We start from the raw sequence: 17644 nt of genomic DNA on the forward strand, positions 1-17644 counted from the left end.
AAGGTTGGGGAGGGATTTTCAGGATGAAGGCACAGCATGCCCAGTGAAACGGAGAAAGTGCACAGTGTTCAGGAAATACGGAGATAAAACAACTAAACAACTCCCAAAGGACTACTCACCCTTTCCAGCCTCCCTGCGGTTTGCAATCAAGCCCCTCACCTTTACCTCTCCCCAGGCGTCCTCCATTGTGATTTGGAGACAATCTTATCATAACCCTCCCCTTTGCTCAGGTTTCAACTTTGATAATTCTCATTGTCTTCTAGGCAAACATTTCCCACATAAGGGTTAATAAGACAGTCATCCTTTCAAGTACCCCAAGGAAAAAAGTTTCCACATCAGCAATGTTTTGGAGTCACTGTGCACTATATTTATGCTTTTGGAGAGTAACACATACATTGGTATATTAAAGATTCTGAGAAGGCCTGTTTCAACAAAAACCTGTCTGACTTTGTTTAAATATGCATTTCAATAATTTATTTATGGAGAGTTCCACTTATGAAATAGCTGAGTGCTCTTACATCCAGGATAGACTATGCCATGCCCAGTGGATTGAGAATATATGTGGATTTATTTCTAGGAAGGTAACAGGGAAATGTGTTTTTGAAGTAATCACTGGTTTATACTTTGCAGACTGTATTTATTGCTGTATCTAAGACTCAGTGTTCCTAGTCCTAAATGTTTCGATTTGCATATATTTGCATTAATTTTTATTTATAATCCATTCATAACTTAGCTATCTAACAATGCCTAAGAGTTACGTGGTAAAGAATCACTACTTCCAAAGAAAAATCAAGCATTTAAAACTGAGTTAAAATATTTTTATAACAAATGAATTTTTTAATTAGGGAAAAGAATGGACTCAACAGCAATTATTTCTCTAACAAAAAGGAACAAATGGAACAAATCCATTTCAGGTAACTTCATTAACCAAATACAACTACTTCTTTATTTATTGAGGTTGATATATCTATGTCTGTATCTGTACCTATATCTATCTATATATCTGTATTCCAGAGACTTCAAATTAACTTACAAATAAGTTTTCCAAATCAGCTATTAATCTGAAAAATAGTAAGAAATGTGGAAATAGAGTGACTAGAGAGTGACATATGGCATGAGCATTTTTTTTCCAAAGAAAAGCATACACTGGTGTCCCTGGAGAGACAGTAGGTCTAACTTGTATGATTTTTAAAAAGGAGAAAATATTAAAATGGTGAGATATGGGTCATTATCAGTTTACAAAATAGTCCGTTTATTTTAAGTTCTAATTATTAAAGAAAAAGAAGAAAATATTCCTTCAAGGATATAATACATTTACTCAGTGATATTGAGTGAGATAGGTGAGCTTGGCTCACAAACCTGTTTTGAATTCCCCGGAGACAGATATTCTAAAGGGAACACTCTGGAAAAGAGACCCAACACTTGACTATGAAAAGTGATGTGAAATTAGGATTCAAACGTTTCCCCAAATTAAATTATACAATATTTGAGTTTAAGGACATCTTAGAGGGTCAACAGTACAACCCCTTAATTTACTAGATGAGGAAACTGACAGGGGAGGGACTCAAAGATTCCCAAAGTCTCACCCAGGTGGCAGGACCAGGCTGAGAACTCAGAAATTCTGACCTCAGCGCCCTTTCCCCTCTACCTCTATATCTTAGTTGTCTTAAGTATATAATGAATGAGGACCAAATATTGTAACATTTTAAATTTATCCAGTAAATATCTTTATGACTTCATTCTCTCCTTTTCTTACATTCTACTATAGAAACATTGAAGGAAGGCAGTGCTATTTTCTTTCCAAATTAAGAAGTTGTTTCTCCTCCAAAATTAAATGAGGTCGCCCTGGAGGCTTGCCCACAAACTCATGACCCGACACAGCCTGCTGCCACAGCACCACTCGTTCTTCCTGCAAGGACCTGCCCCTTGCCTGCATTCAGTGAAAGAAGTCATTCTTGGTAAAGATCAACAGTGGCTGTCCGCAGTGAGAAAATCTCCCAGCTCAGGATGAGTTTCAGTGCCTTCCTGAACCACCGGTAGGAAAAGACATAAATGATGGGGTTGCAGGCTGAGTTAAAGTAAGCAAACCAGATAAAGATGTCAAAGACCAGTGGTGGCGTGATGAAGTTAAGGAGGCTGTCAATCAGTGTGTCAATGGTGAAAGGAAGCCAGCACAAAAGGTATATGCCCACAGCAATGCCAAGGGTCTTGGCAGCTTTTCTTTCAAGTTTAACAGCCCCAGCCAGGGTTTTGCTCAAGGTGCTGATCTGTTGAGCTTGCCTCGTAGCAACGATGAAAATCTTCACATACAAACTGATCATGATGAGGCAGGGGAAAAAGAATACAGGGAAATTTAACCAGCCCCAAAATTTATTGAACAGCAGCTGGCAGCGGCCGACACAAGGCATCTCTTGCAGCCACTGACTGAGCCCACTTTCTACCACATTTGTGTAGAGGAAGAAGGCAGTGTAAGCTGCTGGAACTCCCCATCCTGCCAGGATGTACCTGAGGGCCACTCTGACTGTGAACTTGGAGGGATAGATCAAGGGCTCACAGATGGCACAGTGACGGTCAATAGAAATGAAACAGAGATGCAAGATGGAGGTGAGGCAGAAAAGAGTGTCTAGATAGGTATGCAGACGGCAGAGGAGGTCTCCGAAGAACCAGCAGCTCTCCACTGAGCGGATGGTGCTGAAGGGCAGTACCAGCAGACCCAGTAACATGTCAGCCAGGGCCAGGGAAAGCAGCAAGAAGTTGGTGGGAGTGTGGAGCACTTTGAAGTAGGACACAGAAAACACCACAAACAAATTTCCCAGGACGATAATCAGCATGCCTACCGCACAGGCCAGGTAGATGGCTAACTGGACGCCGAGAGGATGCACTGTCCTGGGGCAGGACCCATTTACCTGGTAGCAGAACGCCGCGGGGTATCCTTCAGAACTCTGGTTGGGGACAGTGCTCATTTATAGTTTTTACTTTTCCTCTCTCTCTGGAAACTGGCCACCTAGCCCGCCAAAGAAAAAAAAAATCTGCTAAGCAATTTGAAACTGAGATGTAGAGGAGGAACTAAAGAGAAATTTGGAACCTAGTAAAATTTCCCCAGGTACTAAATTAAATGCACTCTGAAAATCAAATGCAGCATATGGGATACAAAGTCTCGTAACAGTTACTTCCACTAGCACTAGTTTGTCTTTCTGGGCACTTTTGGTACTAGTATAGACAATATCCTTAAGGAAAGAGAAGAAGGGTGTAGGCTAAATGTTCCTTCAAAGAAAAGCTGGCTATGTCGCAGTAGGTGTACTATTACTGAGAGGCTGCTGCTTCCATTTTGATAGGTCACCTATTGTCAAATGTAAATTAAGATTTAAAGTCATGAGTCTGAACCAAATAAAGAATTAATTCTTGTGAACAGACCATTACTTAGGAAAAGAGTTAACTTCTGGCTCTCCTCAAGAATTAAATAAACTGATAATAAAACCTGCAGATTAAGCTATTTAATTACATTAACTCTTCCTAAGAAAAGAAGTCAGCGTGCAAATAATTAAAAGAACAGAGAAATTGCCCTATTTCAGTTATGCAGGCTGCACACTTTCTAAAGCAACATCTTAGGATAGACACCTTGGGAGAACTATCAGATAAGAAAAAGTATTTTATCTATCTTAACACCAGTCTGTGAAATTTTAAGCAAGTTCTAATTAAGTTGAATTCAATGTTTCTAAGCTACTTACAGACAGAGGAAGGAACCAAAATCACTGCATGAGAAGAAGACCTTCTTGTAGCAGGTGAACATAGGTATGCAGAATCCTCTTCTATCAGCAATTATGACAGGTGTGCGATCAGTTAATGATTTAATACTCCAAATAGAAACTACACCTCTGGGTGGTATGTTATGCAAATGAGTGTGAAGGAGTACCAAGGGACGTGGCTTGCACTAATCACAAGTCTCTTTAGTTTAAGTTTCCTTCTCAATGCAGGATCATTTATCCTGCCAATTAATTAGAGATGAAAATGAAAGACACTGGATTTATATATTCTTTTGCTTAATGTTATTTTTAGTGAGTTCCATATTGCCCTTCTGCTTTCGGATTATTTGTGTATATTTCTCTCAGCGTAAGAAATAGCTGAGAAAAATTGATCATAAGCCCTTTGGTTTGTGACCCATCCCATTGGGGGATTCATCATGACATCTGTTTTAAGTCCTATGTTATGTGCTGGTTAAGGAAATCACACCAGACAGTTCACCCAGATGAATAAGAGTCATGTTCTGTCACTTTCTAGATCCTCCTCCTCCTTCTGTGTCTGCATTGGTGAGAGTACCTACAGTTAGACTCATACATCTGTGCCTCACATGGATATTATTGAGGAAAACACAACATTTAATGCCATTCTGGTCTTTTTGAGTATCAAACCTCCAGAAGATGAAATGTCTCTTATGGTCTTGGTGAAATCATTCCACAATATAACTCACAAATGTTGCAACAATGACAGAATATTAAAGGGGACAACAGATTGTATCTACCAGCAAGGGCTGTAGGAGGAGGTAGAGAGGTCAAAAGAATGAAGGAGGTTGACATGCCCCTCAACTTTCTCCACCAACCCTTCTTCCCACTGACTCAGAGATTCATTCCAGTTACATCACAATTAGGACCAAAAGCAATTGGAATTTGGACCTTCTAAGTTTTCTTACTACCTCTGGATTCATTCATGCTCCATTTCCATAGCTTTCCTCAAATACTTGGTTGTGTATTTCAGGAATGGGAAATAAGGGTACATATAATGTTAATAAGGTTGTTTAGATTTAGGAGTTTATTTTTACAGTCTAGTTATTTAATAACATTAAAATGATGAGACTAGGCTGCAAGACAGGAATATTGTTTTCCCAATGAAAAGCAGTATCAAACTCCCTTGCAGTAAGCTGTAAATTTAAGTATTGGTCAAGGAGAGAGATAGGCTACTAGGAGTTACGCTGTTTAAATAAAGTTAACTGTAGATGCTCAAGGAACCGGTATCTCCGCAGTAGTATTTGGGTTAGGCAGTTAGTAAGTTCTTAAGAATTGCCTCTGTCCATATTTGCAATCTCAAACAGCAATCACCATTAATGACTAAGGGCTGAGGGAGTGAGGATTTTTTTGACAGTAAAAATAGTAATAGTGATTCTCTTAAAGACACAAATAAAGTAGCAATTCCAGAACTTGTTTAAGGATTACAAAACTTCCTATTTTTAGTTGCCTCTCTGCAATCCAATCAAGATCAATTAAATGTATATGAAAACCAAGGGGAAAATCTTGGTTAGCTGTAAATAAGGCAAAGAGGATGGGCTTTACTGAGAAACAGACCTCATTTTGAATCTTGTGATCTTGTAAAAGTTGCCTAACCTCTTGGAGGAAGAGAAGTTATAGAAGTGTTTAGATTAAATAACATTAATCATTCTACTCACTGGAACATAAAAGTCACTCAATAAATATTAATTTCTCCTACCTCCTTTATTTTGCATCCTTTCGAATTTACATGCTAGATTGACTAGGTGCTTATTTTTAAAGTTTACTTTTCCATGTTGCTTTTTAAATGGTGCTTAAGGAATTCATTTTTATTTTAATGAGCTAATAAGCATCATGAATTTTTTTTTGAGAATGTTTTTTATTTTGGTATCATTAATATAAAATCACATGGGCAACATCATGGTTACTAGATTCCCCCCATTATCAAGTCCCCACCACATACTCCATTACAGTCACTGTCCATCAAGCATCGTGAATTTTTATCTCCTGTAAGTCTCCCCACTGCATCTTGCAGAACCTCCTCTGCAGATTGTAGTTTTTGTGTTGTGAACTCCCTAAGTCCCCAATAAGTATAATTTTCATGAGATGAGACAATTGTGCTGTGCTTTATTTACCATTATAACAATGTCATTTCCAGGGCCTGGCACTTATTAGTCACACAAGAGCATATATTGAAAATAACTGACTAGGTTTGAGGTCAGCAAACAGTGTAATAATACCATCATTAATCACCCAACAGCATGAGTTTAATCAGAAGCTTTTCTCCAACACCCCAGGTAGTAAATCTATTACGATGTATGGGGAATAGGAGCAAATTAATTGGCAGTTGTGCTCCAGGAGAGTCTGTGTCTGCCCCAAGGGCCAGTGGCCCCAAGGGGTGGCATAGGAGTAGCAGGAACCTTGGAGGGGGTTTCAGAGCAGCAGGGAGGTGTCAATGAAAAGCTCATTAAAATCACCTTGAAAATACAGAGTTTTATTTGAGCCAAATTTAGGACCTGAGTCTGGGAAGATATAACTTGGTACCTAGGAGATTTATTCCCAAGGGCCAAACAAAGGTTTGATATCCTCAAAGGGGCCAGGCAGGAAACCCAGAACTTCAAAGGTGTACATTTCATTTACATAAGATATGTGCTGCAGAGAAAAGAGTAGGGGCCACCATGCCTCCTGGCACGGGAGGAAAATTAAGGGGCAGAGCAAACATTTTTGCCTATTTTTAAGCAATTTTTTCACTTTCAACTTAATTAGCAGATGGTATTATAGAGTTATTTAAGTGTGAACAGGTGGCCAGTTTTAGATGCTCAGAGTCAATAAAACCTTCAATACTTACCTAGGCCTTAGAAATCTTTTAGCGGCCCATGGTGTGGTGGTAGGCTTTTCTTTAGTTCACAGAGGAAACAGAGAGAGGACAGCAGTGAGATCTGGGGAAGGAGCATTGGCCTGGGGTCAGGAGACCAGAATTTGTGGTCTGGGTTTATTTCACTTTAACTCCTCATGGCTTCAATGTCTTCATCTTTCCTAGTTTCATTTCCCCCTTTGTTTTGGTTTTGTTTGCAACTCACTTTTAAAAAAAATTAAATTTAGCTAGTTCTCTTCTCATAAGCATTCATGTCAGCCATTCTTCAATTCTCTCTGGAACAAGGGATGGAGGTGAAAATAATACATATTTTATAGTTATAATGAATCCTTGGAACCATCAGTGTCAATCCAAGGAATACATCCCAACAAAATGACCACACAAGGACAAATTATGTCTATTGGAGGATATTCTATGGAATACTTCATAATAGAGAAAAATGGAAATAACCTAAATATTCTCCAGTAGAGGATGGATTAAACAAACTATAGCATAACTCATGCAACAAGACAGTTTGCAGTCATTAAAATGAATGATTTAGTTCTACAGTTATTGACCAATACATTCATGGCATATTGAGGAAAAAAAAGGTAGATGTCAAGAAAACAGGTATCATAAAATTAAATGTGTATATCTCTATGGGTCCATATAGACAAGGAGAAAGAGTTATCAGTGGGTCTCTCTGATCAGTTTTGGAATTAATTCTTTCACTGTACTTTTCTGTAGTACTTGAAATTTTGTTTTAATCTTCACAATAAGCATGTATAATTTATACCAAAGGAAAAAAATACTTGTTTTTATTTCACAAAAGATGAATCTTACATGTGCTCAGACATTAAGCCTGGCCCCTGGTCCCTTAGTGAGTTCCAGTACACTCACTCCTTAAATTGTCACCTGTGTATGACACTCACTAGAGGAGTACCCCAGACTATTGACTAAATGATAGTCTAAATATCATAGCTTCCCTTAATTTTGAACACACCTATGTATATTTGGGAAATTTTTATTTTTCATAAGATACTAAGGATTGCTACTTTATCATTTATGATCAGAAGTGTAACTATCAAGTTTTAGAAACCAAATTTATTTTCATATTTGCTCCAACATTAACAAAAGCAATTATCATGAGACTGCATTAATTACAATAACCTGAAATTATGAAGCTGGGTGGAAGTGTTATAGCTAAAAACTCCAACTAATATATCCCCTGCAGGTTCAGAGGATTCCCTGTTAGAGCATGTTCTTTAGGGACAGCCTTTATCTTTGAGAGCAGTTAAGCCAGAATAGTTCACAATTCCCCAAAATTGGTCTTTTCAGTCATTCACAGAGATTCTGCATTTTCAGTTGGAAATATAAATAATATTTAAACATAACAAAAGCTCCTAGCATGCTTTCTAAATGGAAATGAAAATAAATTTTAACGCACCCATATTTGACAGCATGTTAATCACTTATTATATATTTTAGAAGAACCACCAAGTCTTTAGTTTTTACTCCATCTTTAAAACGATCTGTGGAAAACCTCTCCTCTTAAATGAATCCCTTTAAAAATCCTTTAAAAAAGATTTTTAAGGTATCTTTCAGGGAAATTAATAATAAGAATAATAAGAATTTGTTGACTTTCATTTGTTTGCAAAGCCCACTGATCCTCACAACAACATAGAAGGCATTATTGTTCTCTTTTTATGGGTTAGGAAGTGGAGGCAAAGTAAATTGCCCAAGACCACTCAGGAGAAATTAGCTAAGCTGGCAGTTGGGTCTGTCTTACTTCCAAATCCATGGCCTGTCCATCATATTATACCTCAAAAAGATGCAAGTCTTGAACATTACTTTCCAACTTTGGAACAGTTTCATTCCCTCTTGTCCACAATAGCTTCTGCTGAATTCTCCATGTTCTTGTTAAATAAGCAAAAAAGGGAAGAGGAATCACTGAAGAGAAAAGCAAGGTTAGGTTTTGAAAGAATGATTTTTGAGGCGATGGACACGGGGTAGAAGACAAACAGAAGTGATACAATCAATTTGTCTTGAGAACTGGTAGCTCAAGACATTGTTAACTCTAAAATAATGAGGATTAAAAAATATGCTTTTCCTGTCTAGCACAGACCTACGGGCAAGACTGGGCTGTTTCCGTGAAATAAATCCCATGATTTCCCCTAAAATGAGACCACCAGACATGTTCATCAGGGATGCTAGTTCCTGTTCCTACATGTTTTTGTCCACACTCCTTCCTCTAAACAAGTCATGTCTGTTTAAGAGGCCGCATGGATTCAAGAGCCCACATGGGTTATTTTTATTTATGTGTAATGATAGACTGAAGCAGTTAGCATTGCTTATATGTAGCCACTTCCTAGCTCAACAGTAGTGAGGGAGTATTATCATAAACATTGTATTTGTACTGAGTTACTCCATTTGCATCTCTTTATTCATGTCTATTAAACCAAAATGTTGTAATTTGGTAGGGAGAAAACAGTTAAAGTCTAGTATTGAAAATTTCAGTCGATTTCAATACCCCTCCCTCACTCACTGAGTGAAATCAAGCCTCTTAGCCAGACATACCATGTGCTTCCATCTGCTGCCAAACTCTTCACGGCTTCATCTCCCCACGTTGTGTGGCTGAACTGATTTTATTCCCACACAAATATCCTGCTGTTTCTCTTGCTTGTTTTATTTCTGTGATGAGCTGTGCTGTGCCAGCCAGAGCTGAAAATGGCATTTCCCAGGAACTCTCCATGTAAATGATGCCAGGTTAGAGGAACTTCAGCGATATTTGGAAGGCAGAAGTGAAGCTGCAGGCATTATGCTGCAGTGTTTGCAGACAGAATCAGTGACAGCCAGAGAGACTTGACACTTTTCAGCTTGGCTTCACTCTTGCTTGCTGAGTAAACAAGGCCCCGGGGTCTACTGCCAAATTCATGGGGAAGACCCACGAAGGCAGCAGCTCACCGAGATTTCTCTACAAGCTCTGACTTTGCAGTCCCACTTCAGTGATTGGAAGAGGTTCCTTACTGGACCTGATGACACATTTCTTTGGCCTAAAATGCAGGCAGTCTTCTCTGAACCCCAAGGCAGCCTAAATATTCCTCCTCTGTACTCCCATAGCTTCCTGCACCTGGCTTTAACATGAGACATATCGCCCTGCAGAGTAATTGAGTGGTAACGAATGGTCTTTCCTATGAGACGATAAGCCCCTTGAAGCCAGGATTTAAGTTTTATTCATCTCTGAACCACAAGAACTGGGAGTAGCAGTTGACACACTGTAGGTGCCCCATAAATGTTTATTGAACTGAGTGGCTTTAATACTGAGTGCAAGGTGTCTAGCACAGTCGCCATCTTCCTGAGATGGCTGCCCTATTTAACCCATTTGAGTCCTGCAAAGAAGAGCAGTGGATTAGGAATAATGATGGGATGATTCACTTTTTCTTGGACTAGCCGGGTAAGAACAGCTGTTTTGAGAAATAGTTGAGCTCATGTTCAGGGACACCCTTTGAAAATTACAAAAGTCCTTTGTTAAGGTGCAGGATGGTGGTGGCTGCAGCAGAAACTTCTACCAGCTCTTTCATTTCTCCTCTGTTTAACTCAGCTCCTAGTGAGCAGAAGAAAATGCTGGTCTACAAAAAGGACCACATTATGGCTTCAGACCCTAGTTCTTAATATTTAATCACACATTTTATGTTATTCTGAGGAGCAAGTGAGAAAATGAGTATGTGCTGAGTCACTGGCTGTTCTTGCTATTCAGTCCCTCAGAGCTAACAGTCCAAATGGCCTTGAGGAAGGGAGGTTCATCACGGGAGAGCAAACTGAAAAATGCTCCTGCCATCATGAGGTGGCCTGTTGCCCCATCAAGCCCTGAAAGGAGGTCTGACTTGGCCTGAAGCCCAGGAGGAACTCATTCTGTTCCTTAGATTCTTCAAAAGGAACCTTAGCCTCTGAATGTTGCCTTCAAGATTATGGACAGAGGAAATTGCTTCCCAAAGAATTTAATTACTGCGGTCAGAAGAAAGTAAACCAATACTCTGCTAAGTAAACCATTTTCGATTTGAAATACTGTAAATTTGCTGAAACAACTCAGACCCAAATGTTATATTCAAATAAAAAAATTACAAGCCCTTGCTTCAGGAAGCTATAAATGTTCAAGAGAACATGTGGATCAAGAGAGTAGTGGGAATTATCCATTGAATAAAGATGCTATTAAAGGTATTTTGGAGTAATGAGTAGTTCTCAATAGACAGTCTGGAGTCAGAAAAGTAAAAACATTCATAAAAGCACTTAGGATTTATGTATATGAACATTAGAAACCTTAGGGTTAAGACTGAGGCATGATGTCATTTACTTAGGTCAAAGAGTAAAGGGTTGTTTGCTTAGTCAAATACTTTGATATTGCTGTAAGAATTAATATTACAATAAAACACATCTAACATTAAAATCTACTTTAGCTGTAAAAAGTTGTCTCTTTGTGACCTACCAGTGTCTGAAGGTTATTATTGTTAAGAAAAGCAGCCTTACTTCCTGCAAAAATAGGCAAAGTTTGAGGAATCAGTTGCTCCAATCACATAGAGGTTGTAAGTTTATGGATATATCCTATTGGGCTGGAAGAGTCCTTTTGTTGAATATTATTATTTAAGAAATTTTCCTGTTCAACCCATATGTTAGTAAACAAAAAACATGACCAAAATTTTCTATAAATCACTTCTACTATTGAGGTATTAAGAAAGGGAAGGGAAGACTTAATTTCTATCCTGCATATGAGCATGAAAGCTTGGTTTGGAATGTTGTAAATATTTCTGAGTTAGTGAGTCACTTTCTGCTCTGTGTCTACTGACTCCATCCCCAAGTCTCTCAGCACAACATTGTGTGTGTGTAACCAAGCCCATGAGAACAGGAATTCAATTCAGTTCAATGTCTTCTTTATAAATAGGCTCTTTCTGCCATCTTCCTTCCCAAGAGGAGCCCCCACTTGCCCAACATCTTTTGCTTTATAAAATTATTTCTGTGAATTTGAGTAACTCTCTTCCATTTTCTTTAAAGTTTCTACGTTTTATTATCCAGTGAAGGTGTTCAGAGATTTTTATGGGAAAGGCACCATGCCAGGCACTGTGGGATACAAAGATGAGTAATGTAAGGACATAGTTTCACATATAAGAAGCTTATAGTCTAGATGGGGAACCAGCACACTTGTGTACACCGAACTCCAATACAAAGCAGGAGTCAGGAGAGACGGGTGAACGGTGGTGGCGTGTGCATAGAAGGAAGACGCTGGATGTGTGGAGTTTGAAATCTTGGTAGAGCACCAAAAAATATACTTTACTGTTAGTAAGAAATGAGGGACTCAAATGTTGGAAATGATAAGGCTGAAAATAAATATATTTAAGAGGAAACTAAATAGATGTGGTAATTGAAGTTATCTGGTTAGATAAGATTAAAGTGGGTTTTCTCAGGTATGGCACTAGTGAAGTTTTGGGCCAGATTGCCCTTTATTGTGTGTGTGTGTGGGAGCTCTTCTGTCCATTGTAGGGTATTTAACAGCACCTCTTACCTCTGCCCTTTACTGGATGGCAGTAGTACTCCCTCTCTGGTTGTGACAAAAATATCTCCAGACATTGCCACAGGTTCCCAAGGTGCAAACCACCCCTGGTTGAGAACCACTGGATTAGAGAGACAGGAGACAGAGTGAACGATGAAAAGAAGATGGCAAAAGACAAAATTTGGTGAAATACATTGATGGGGTAGGTGAAGGAAGGAAAGAAAAAAAGGACACAAAGAGACATTCTTTAGTGCAATAAATATCCTAAAACTCTGGGGAAGGGAAAGAACGTTATTTTGTGAATGAAACTCAAGCTTAGTGAGGTTACAGAATACAGACACCCAAAGACATGGACACATGACCTTTATGTATACACACAGGCTGCATGTATACAAAGAACAAAATAATATATTAGGAGAAAGAAAGAACATAATCCTAAGCTATTTCTTTTTCATTTTTCTCAATTAATAAGACAGGCCAGTTTTATGAAAATATTGCAAACCTTGCATCCATTCTTTTTGAAAAGAGATTTAAGTCATAACCACTAAAATTGTAAGGAACTACGACTGTCTACTTCTTTCTCCCTTTCCATATCACTTGCATGCTCCATAATTCAGGCTTCTGGTTTTCTCAACTCTCTCCCCATTTCCCTAAGATGCAAAAAACATCTCAAAAAAGATTTAGATAAACTCTGTATGGCTGTCAATGAGTGTGAAGGCCAATTGTGTCTTCTCTTCTGATGTTTACAAGAAAAAAAAATGAAGACCCCTATTTGATTTAAGCCAAGGGAGTAAAATTCTAAATCTCTTAGTTTGGAAATTCAGGAATCAGCAAACCTTGGGAGACAGTTTCTTTTTATTGGAGCAGTTTTGATGCCGGGGCTCTTGTTCATGGAGTCAGAGAATGAACTTCACAAACACTCAAGGTAGGAGAGTTAGGCAGAGACTTTTATTTAGAGATTAAGTGAGAGGACAGAGCTCCTGGCTCACCCAGGAGGGTACAAGAGAGTCCTGGGTGGTGCATTGTCTAGGGGATTTATAGGCTGTTGAGAGACAAAGGGCTAGGGATGCAGACCCGCCAAATGGTCTCAAAATGTTCAATTTTGAAGAGACATTAAGTTTCTTATCACAGTCCTCCGGATTATTTACAACAAATTTACTACTCTGATTACCTGTCAGGATAGCAGCTTCCTGGTCTGGGAGCATATCAATCAAGACTGCCTGCTTTACTCCCAAGGTGGGCTAAATTATTGTCTGTTAAAGAGTATGTTAAGAAACTTACTTTTTAACTAATTGGATTTTAAAATGTAATCTCATCTTCAAGATGGAATCCTTCCTGCTTTTAATACTTGTTTTGGGCTTGCTTGCTAAATCAATTGCCCAGCTTGCAAATCACTTGATTAGGGCTGGAGGAAGAAAAATAGCACCTGGGTAAAGTCAAAAAAATAAGCTGAGCCACCCAGCTGGCCAAAGCAAATCCCACAGTGGGTTATTTTGCTTTGTTTTTTTCTGGAGGCCCTCACCTTACTCTGTCTAAGCCCACAGTCCCTGTCTCACTTTTTCCAGAATCTTAAAATTTGACCACTTTAGTAACATTAGTATACCCAGAAGACCAGATCTATTACTCCAACTTAGGTGTCTATTTTACCAGCGGGAAGAATATCCTTATCTAGTCAGCCATACCCCCCGCATTTGTGGGGAAACAGTATCCAAGATTCCCTACCAGGAAATAATTTTAGAGAATGGAGAGCATTGCCTAAGCCTGTGTAGGAAATAGGCTCAGGGTGCAAGAGTCAGGGTAGAAGATCATTCCTGTGATAATCATCCTCAGTGCCTTGCGAAACCAAGGATAAAACATACCATATATAATGGGATTGAAAGTGGAATTGAAATAGCCCAGCCAGAGAAAGACATTGTACAAATCTTCGGGAGTTGTAAAGTTAATGAAAGGGTCTGTGATCGTCAAGACAAAAAAGGGCAGCCAGCACAACACAAACACTCCCATGACTGTGCTTAAAGTCGTGGTGGCCTTGCTTTCTTTGTTTGAAGATACCTTTGTTTTGCTTCTTGACCCCACCTGTTTCATTGTGGGCTCCATACCAATTTGCTTAGCATGCTTCCTGGCTATTTTGAAAATGTGTAGGTAAATCCCCACCATTACAGTCCCAGGAAGAAAGAAGGCTATGAAGGAGGCCAACACCCCCCAGAGTTTGTTAAATATCAACACACACAAACCTGTGCAGTCAATGGCTGCAACAAAATCTTCTGCACCAATTATGTTTAATTCTGAGAGTATTAGGCCAAAGGCAAAAAAGATCGGAACAGACCAACTGATGAGCAGAAAGACCTCTATGACAGGGATGGTGATTTTGGTGACATAATGCAAAGGGTCGCACACGGCATAATAGCGGTCCACTGCAATGAAGCAGAGGTGAAAAATGGAGGTGGTACAGAGCATGATGTCGCAGCAGCTGTGGACTTTGCAAAAGAAGTTTCCAAAGTACCAGCAGGACTCGATGGACCTGATCATACTGAAGGGCATGACCACACAGCTCAGTAAGAAGTCCGTGGTGGCCATGGAGAGGACCAGGAAGTTGGTTGGGGAGTGGAGCTGCTTGAAGTGGGCGATGGAAACAATTACAACCAGGTTGCCAAGCATGGTCATCACTATGGCGCCAATCATGACAACATACATGGCACAGACACTCAGCACAGACCTCACACTTCTGGGGCATGAATTGTTAACAAAAGCAAAGCAAAATTGCACTTCTGGGGGGCTCCGAATGTCAAGTGAATTCATTGTCTTTGTCTTGTAGGTACTATGAGTCTTTCGCAAAAGTTCTGTGCTCTGCTCCTTTCTATGATAGAAAGAGGAAAAACAATAAAAATCATTGACAGGTCAATTTATCTGGCAGGCTGAGCACTTCCAATCTGAAACTGAACTCCCTACTGACCAGGAGCAGTGCTTCCCAAATTTTAATGTGCGTATGCATCACCTAAAGATCTTTTTGAAACACAGATTCTGATTCTGGGATGGGAATTGAGAGTCTACATTTCTCATGGCTCTTTAGGAGAAGGAAATGCTGTTGTTAGTCTAAAGACCCTCCCTTGATGAGGACGGGAGTAAAGATAACTGTATGAATACTATCACCCAGCATCTAAGTAACCCAGTTAAAATCACGTGAATAACCCAGTTAAAAGCATTTTCTGATTGCATTAACATGCAGCCTTTACTCAGGATTCCAAATCCATACGCAGATAAAGAATTTTCCCTGTCCTACTTATATTAACAAATTTTGTGGATGAAAGACCCTCAAGAATTACCAGGACCTATGAAACTATTATTTAGTGTTCAGCTTAGTAAATAAAATCTAAGATTGTGCTTCTTTTCTTCTTTTAAAATTTCTCTTGTGGGTATTTGCAAATGCTTTGAATCCTCCCCTTAATACATACTATTCAATTAAGGAAACATTTCTCTTTCCAATGTGAACAACATAGTTTTTAGAATTTAGAGAAATACATGGTAAACAAAAAATATGTTAAAGCCTACAAGATTGTACTTGAGTAATCTCAAAAAAAGGGGAAAAAATCTCAAAGGATAGTTTCTGTAAATTTTGTGGGTTATCTCCTTTCATTTATCAGCTGTACTCATGAATTCACATTCAGGTTCAGGTCATCTTGTCCACAGATTTCAAGTCTTACATTGGTAACAAATTTGACATATAGGGGTGCTCATTGTTTAAGCTGTCACTTTATATAATTTATGCTGTTGCCCTTACAATGTGAACATAATGGGACTGACTCACCCAGAGTATGACATGGGTTTGATTTGTTTTTCCAGGGCCGAGACTGGATGTGTAACTGATGACCAGTGACAAGCATTAGTGAGACTTAAGGCCAGGTTGGAGAAGTAGACTTTGGCCTTAATAGATAAAAATAGAATAGATTAAAACTCACTGGTCCATGGGCCAAATGAAGCCACAAACACATCTTCATCAGATTCACTTGGAAAGACATAAATGAGAATACATGTACCTTTGAAAATCATTACTTATGGCATTGGCTTCTATAGCTCAGCACTTCTTTCCAACGTTTATTCTTTGAAATCTTAACATAGCACATTTTATTTGCTCTGGATATAGTAATTTAATTTTTCAGATTAACATTTTCCTTTAGACATGTTTTAATTGTAGCAAATATTATGAAATGGAGTTGAACTTGAGAAACCAAAGCAGAGAAGTAACTTATAAGGACAAAGACATATTCAAGTCCTTCACTGTAAACTATCAATTTTGGAACATAACAGCACAAATTATTTGATTAATTATCATTTTGATTCCTAAACTCTAAAATATGACTATCATGAAATCTTAAACACCTAATTACTTTCTTTAATAAGTTTATTTTATTTTGCCTTTTATCTTCTTTGCTTTTGTCAATTAAAATTTTTTCTTTAATTCTCCTAAAATTTATCTTTACAGATAGCTAAAAAGCACCACAAAATTACTAAAGCATGTGTCACTGTATTTCCATACACATAGTACTCCTACAAAATGGTACACTCTTCAATACTTCCTGGTATAAATTTTGAAGTTTTAAATTTCACTTTTAAAAACCTAATTCCTAAAAGAATTGCCATAATTTAGCCTCCTGGGTTTGTAAAGTGAAGTTCATTTTATTTCTTCTATTTAGAAAACATGGTATGAAACTTTTGCTAAAAATTACTAGTATTGTCTCAGGTTTCTAATGCATGGCTATACATGTTAGGGAAATAGTTAAACGTTTATTTAAGTGTTAGATTAAGACTAAGATACATACATTTATTTAAGAAGTTATTACATGAGTGAATAGTTAAGGTAATCTCCAAGACTACATTTCAGCCCCCATCTTAAACTTTTGGCCCTAAATTGCAAAAACAAGTAAGCAAATGCAAATATGACTGCTGGTGTCGTGCTTTGTTAAAAAAAAAGGAAATTGACATGAAATTAAATGCACCTGGTGTGTTTTTTATTTAAAGACTTAACAGAATAGAGATTCCTTCCTTTCCTTTGAAGATTCACCTCCAAAAAAGACAGTCATTTTTTAAATAAAATACAATAATGTTAAACCCTCTATGACATCTCACTTTTATCATAGGACGTTATTGCTACACCTTTTTTTTCTTTTTCCCCATAAAATTTCAATGAAGGACCAAATTAATGACAACATTGCAAACAATCACCTAGAAAAAGCATACAAAATTGTTAATCATTTTTTCCCTGAGGTAAAAAGAAACACTTACCAGCAACTCTAGTGAACTGCATTTTTTTTCCTTAGTCTGAATTTAGTTCTTAAAGGAAAAGATTACTGAGTAAGGAAACAGATACAGGATTCTGAAATAATGATTTTGAAAATGTAAAAATTCCTCAGATTTTCAAGGAAAAAAATTGAAAGGAATTATATAATAATTTTCCTCAAATGTTATATAACTAAAATTCTATTGATGTATATG

General features: G+C 38.2%; 2 protein-coding genes across 2 annotated transcripts; both read right to left on the reverse strand.

The window, feature by feature from the left end:
- Positions 1 to 1949: 1949 nt before the first annotated feature.
- Positions 1950 to 2963, reverse strand: TAAR5 (trace amine associated receptor 5). The gene has a single exon (XM_017662653.3). The coding sequence runs from the start codon at positions 2961 to 2963 to the stop codon at positions 1950 to 1952; it is 1014 nt and encodes a 337-aa protein (XP_017518142.3).
- Positions 2964 to 13909: 10946 nt separating this feature from the next.
- On the reverse strand, positions 13910 to 14953 carry LOC108398559 (trace amine-associated receptor 4-like). The gene has a single exon (XM_017662644.3). It carries the CDS (start codon positions 14951 to 14953, stop codon positions 13910 to 13912), a length of 1044 nt encoding a protein of 347 aa, XP_017518133.3.
- Between the last annotated feature and the right edge of the window lie 2691 nt (positions 14954 to 17644).

Source organism: Manis javanica, chromosome 13 (assembly GCF_040802235.1).
Source record: "Manis javanica isolate MJ-LG chromosome 13, MJ_LKY, whole genome shotgun sequence".
NCBI lineage: Eukaryota > Metazoa > Chordata > Mammalia > Pholidota > Manidae > Manis > Manis javanica.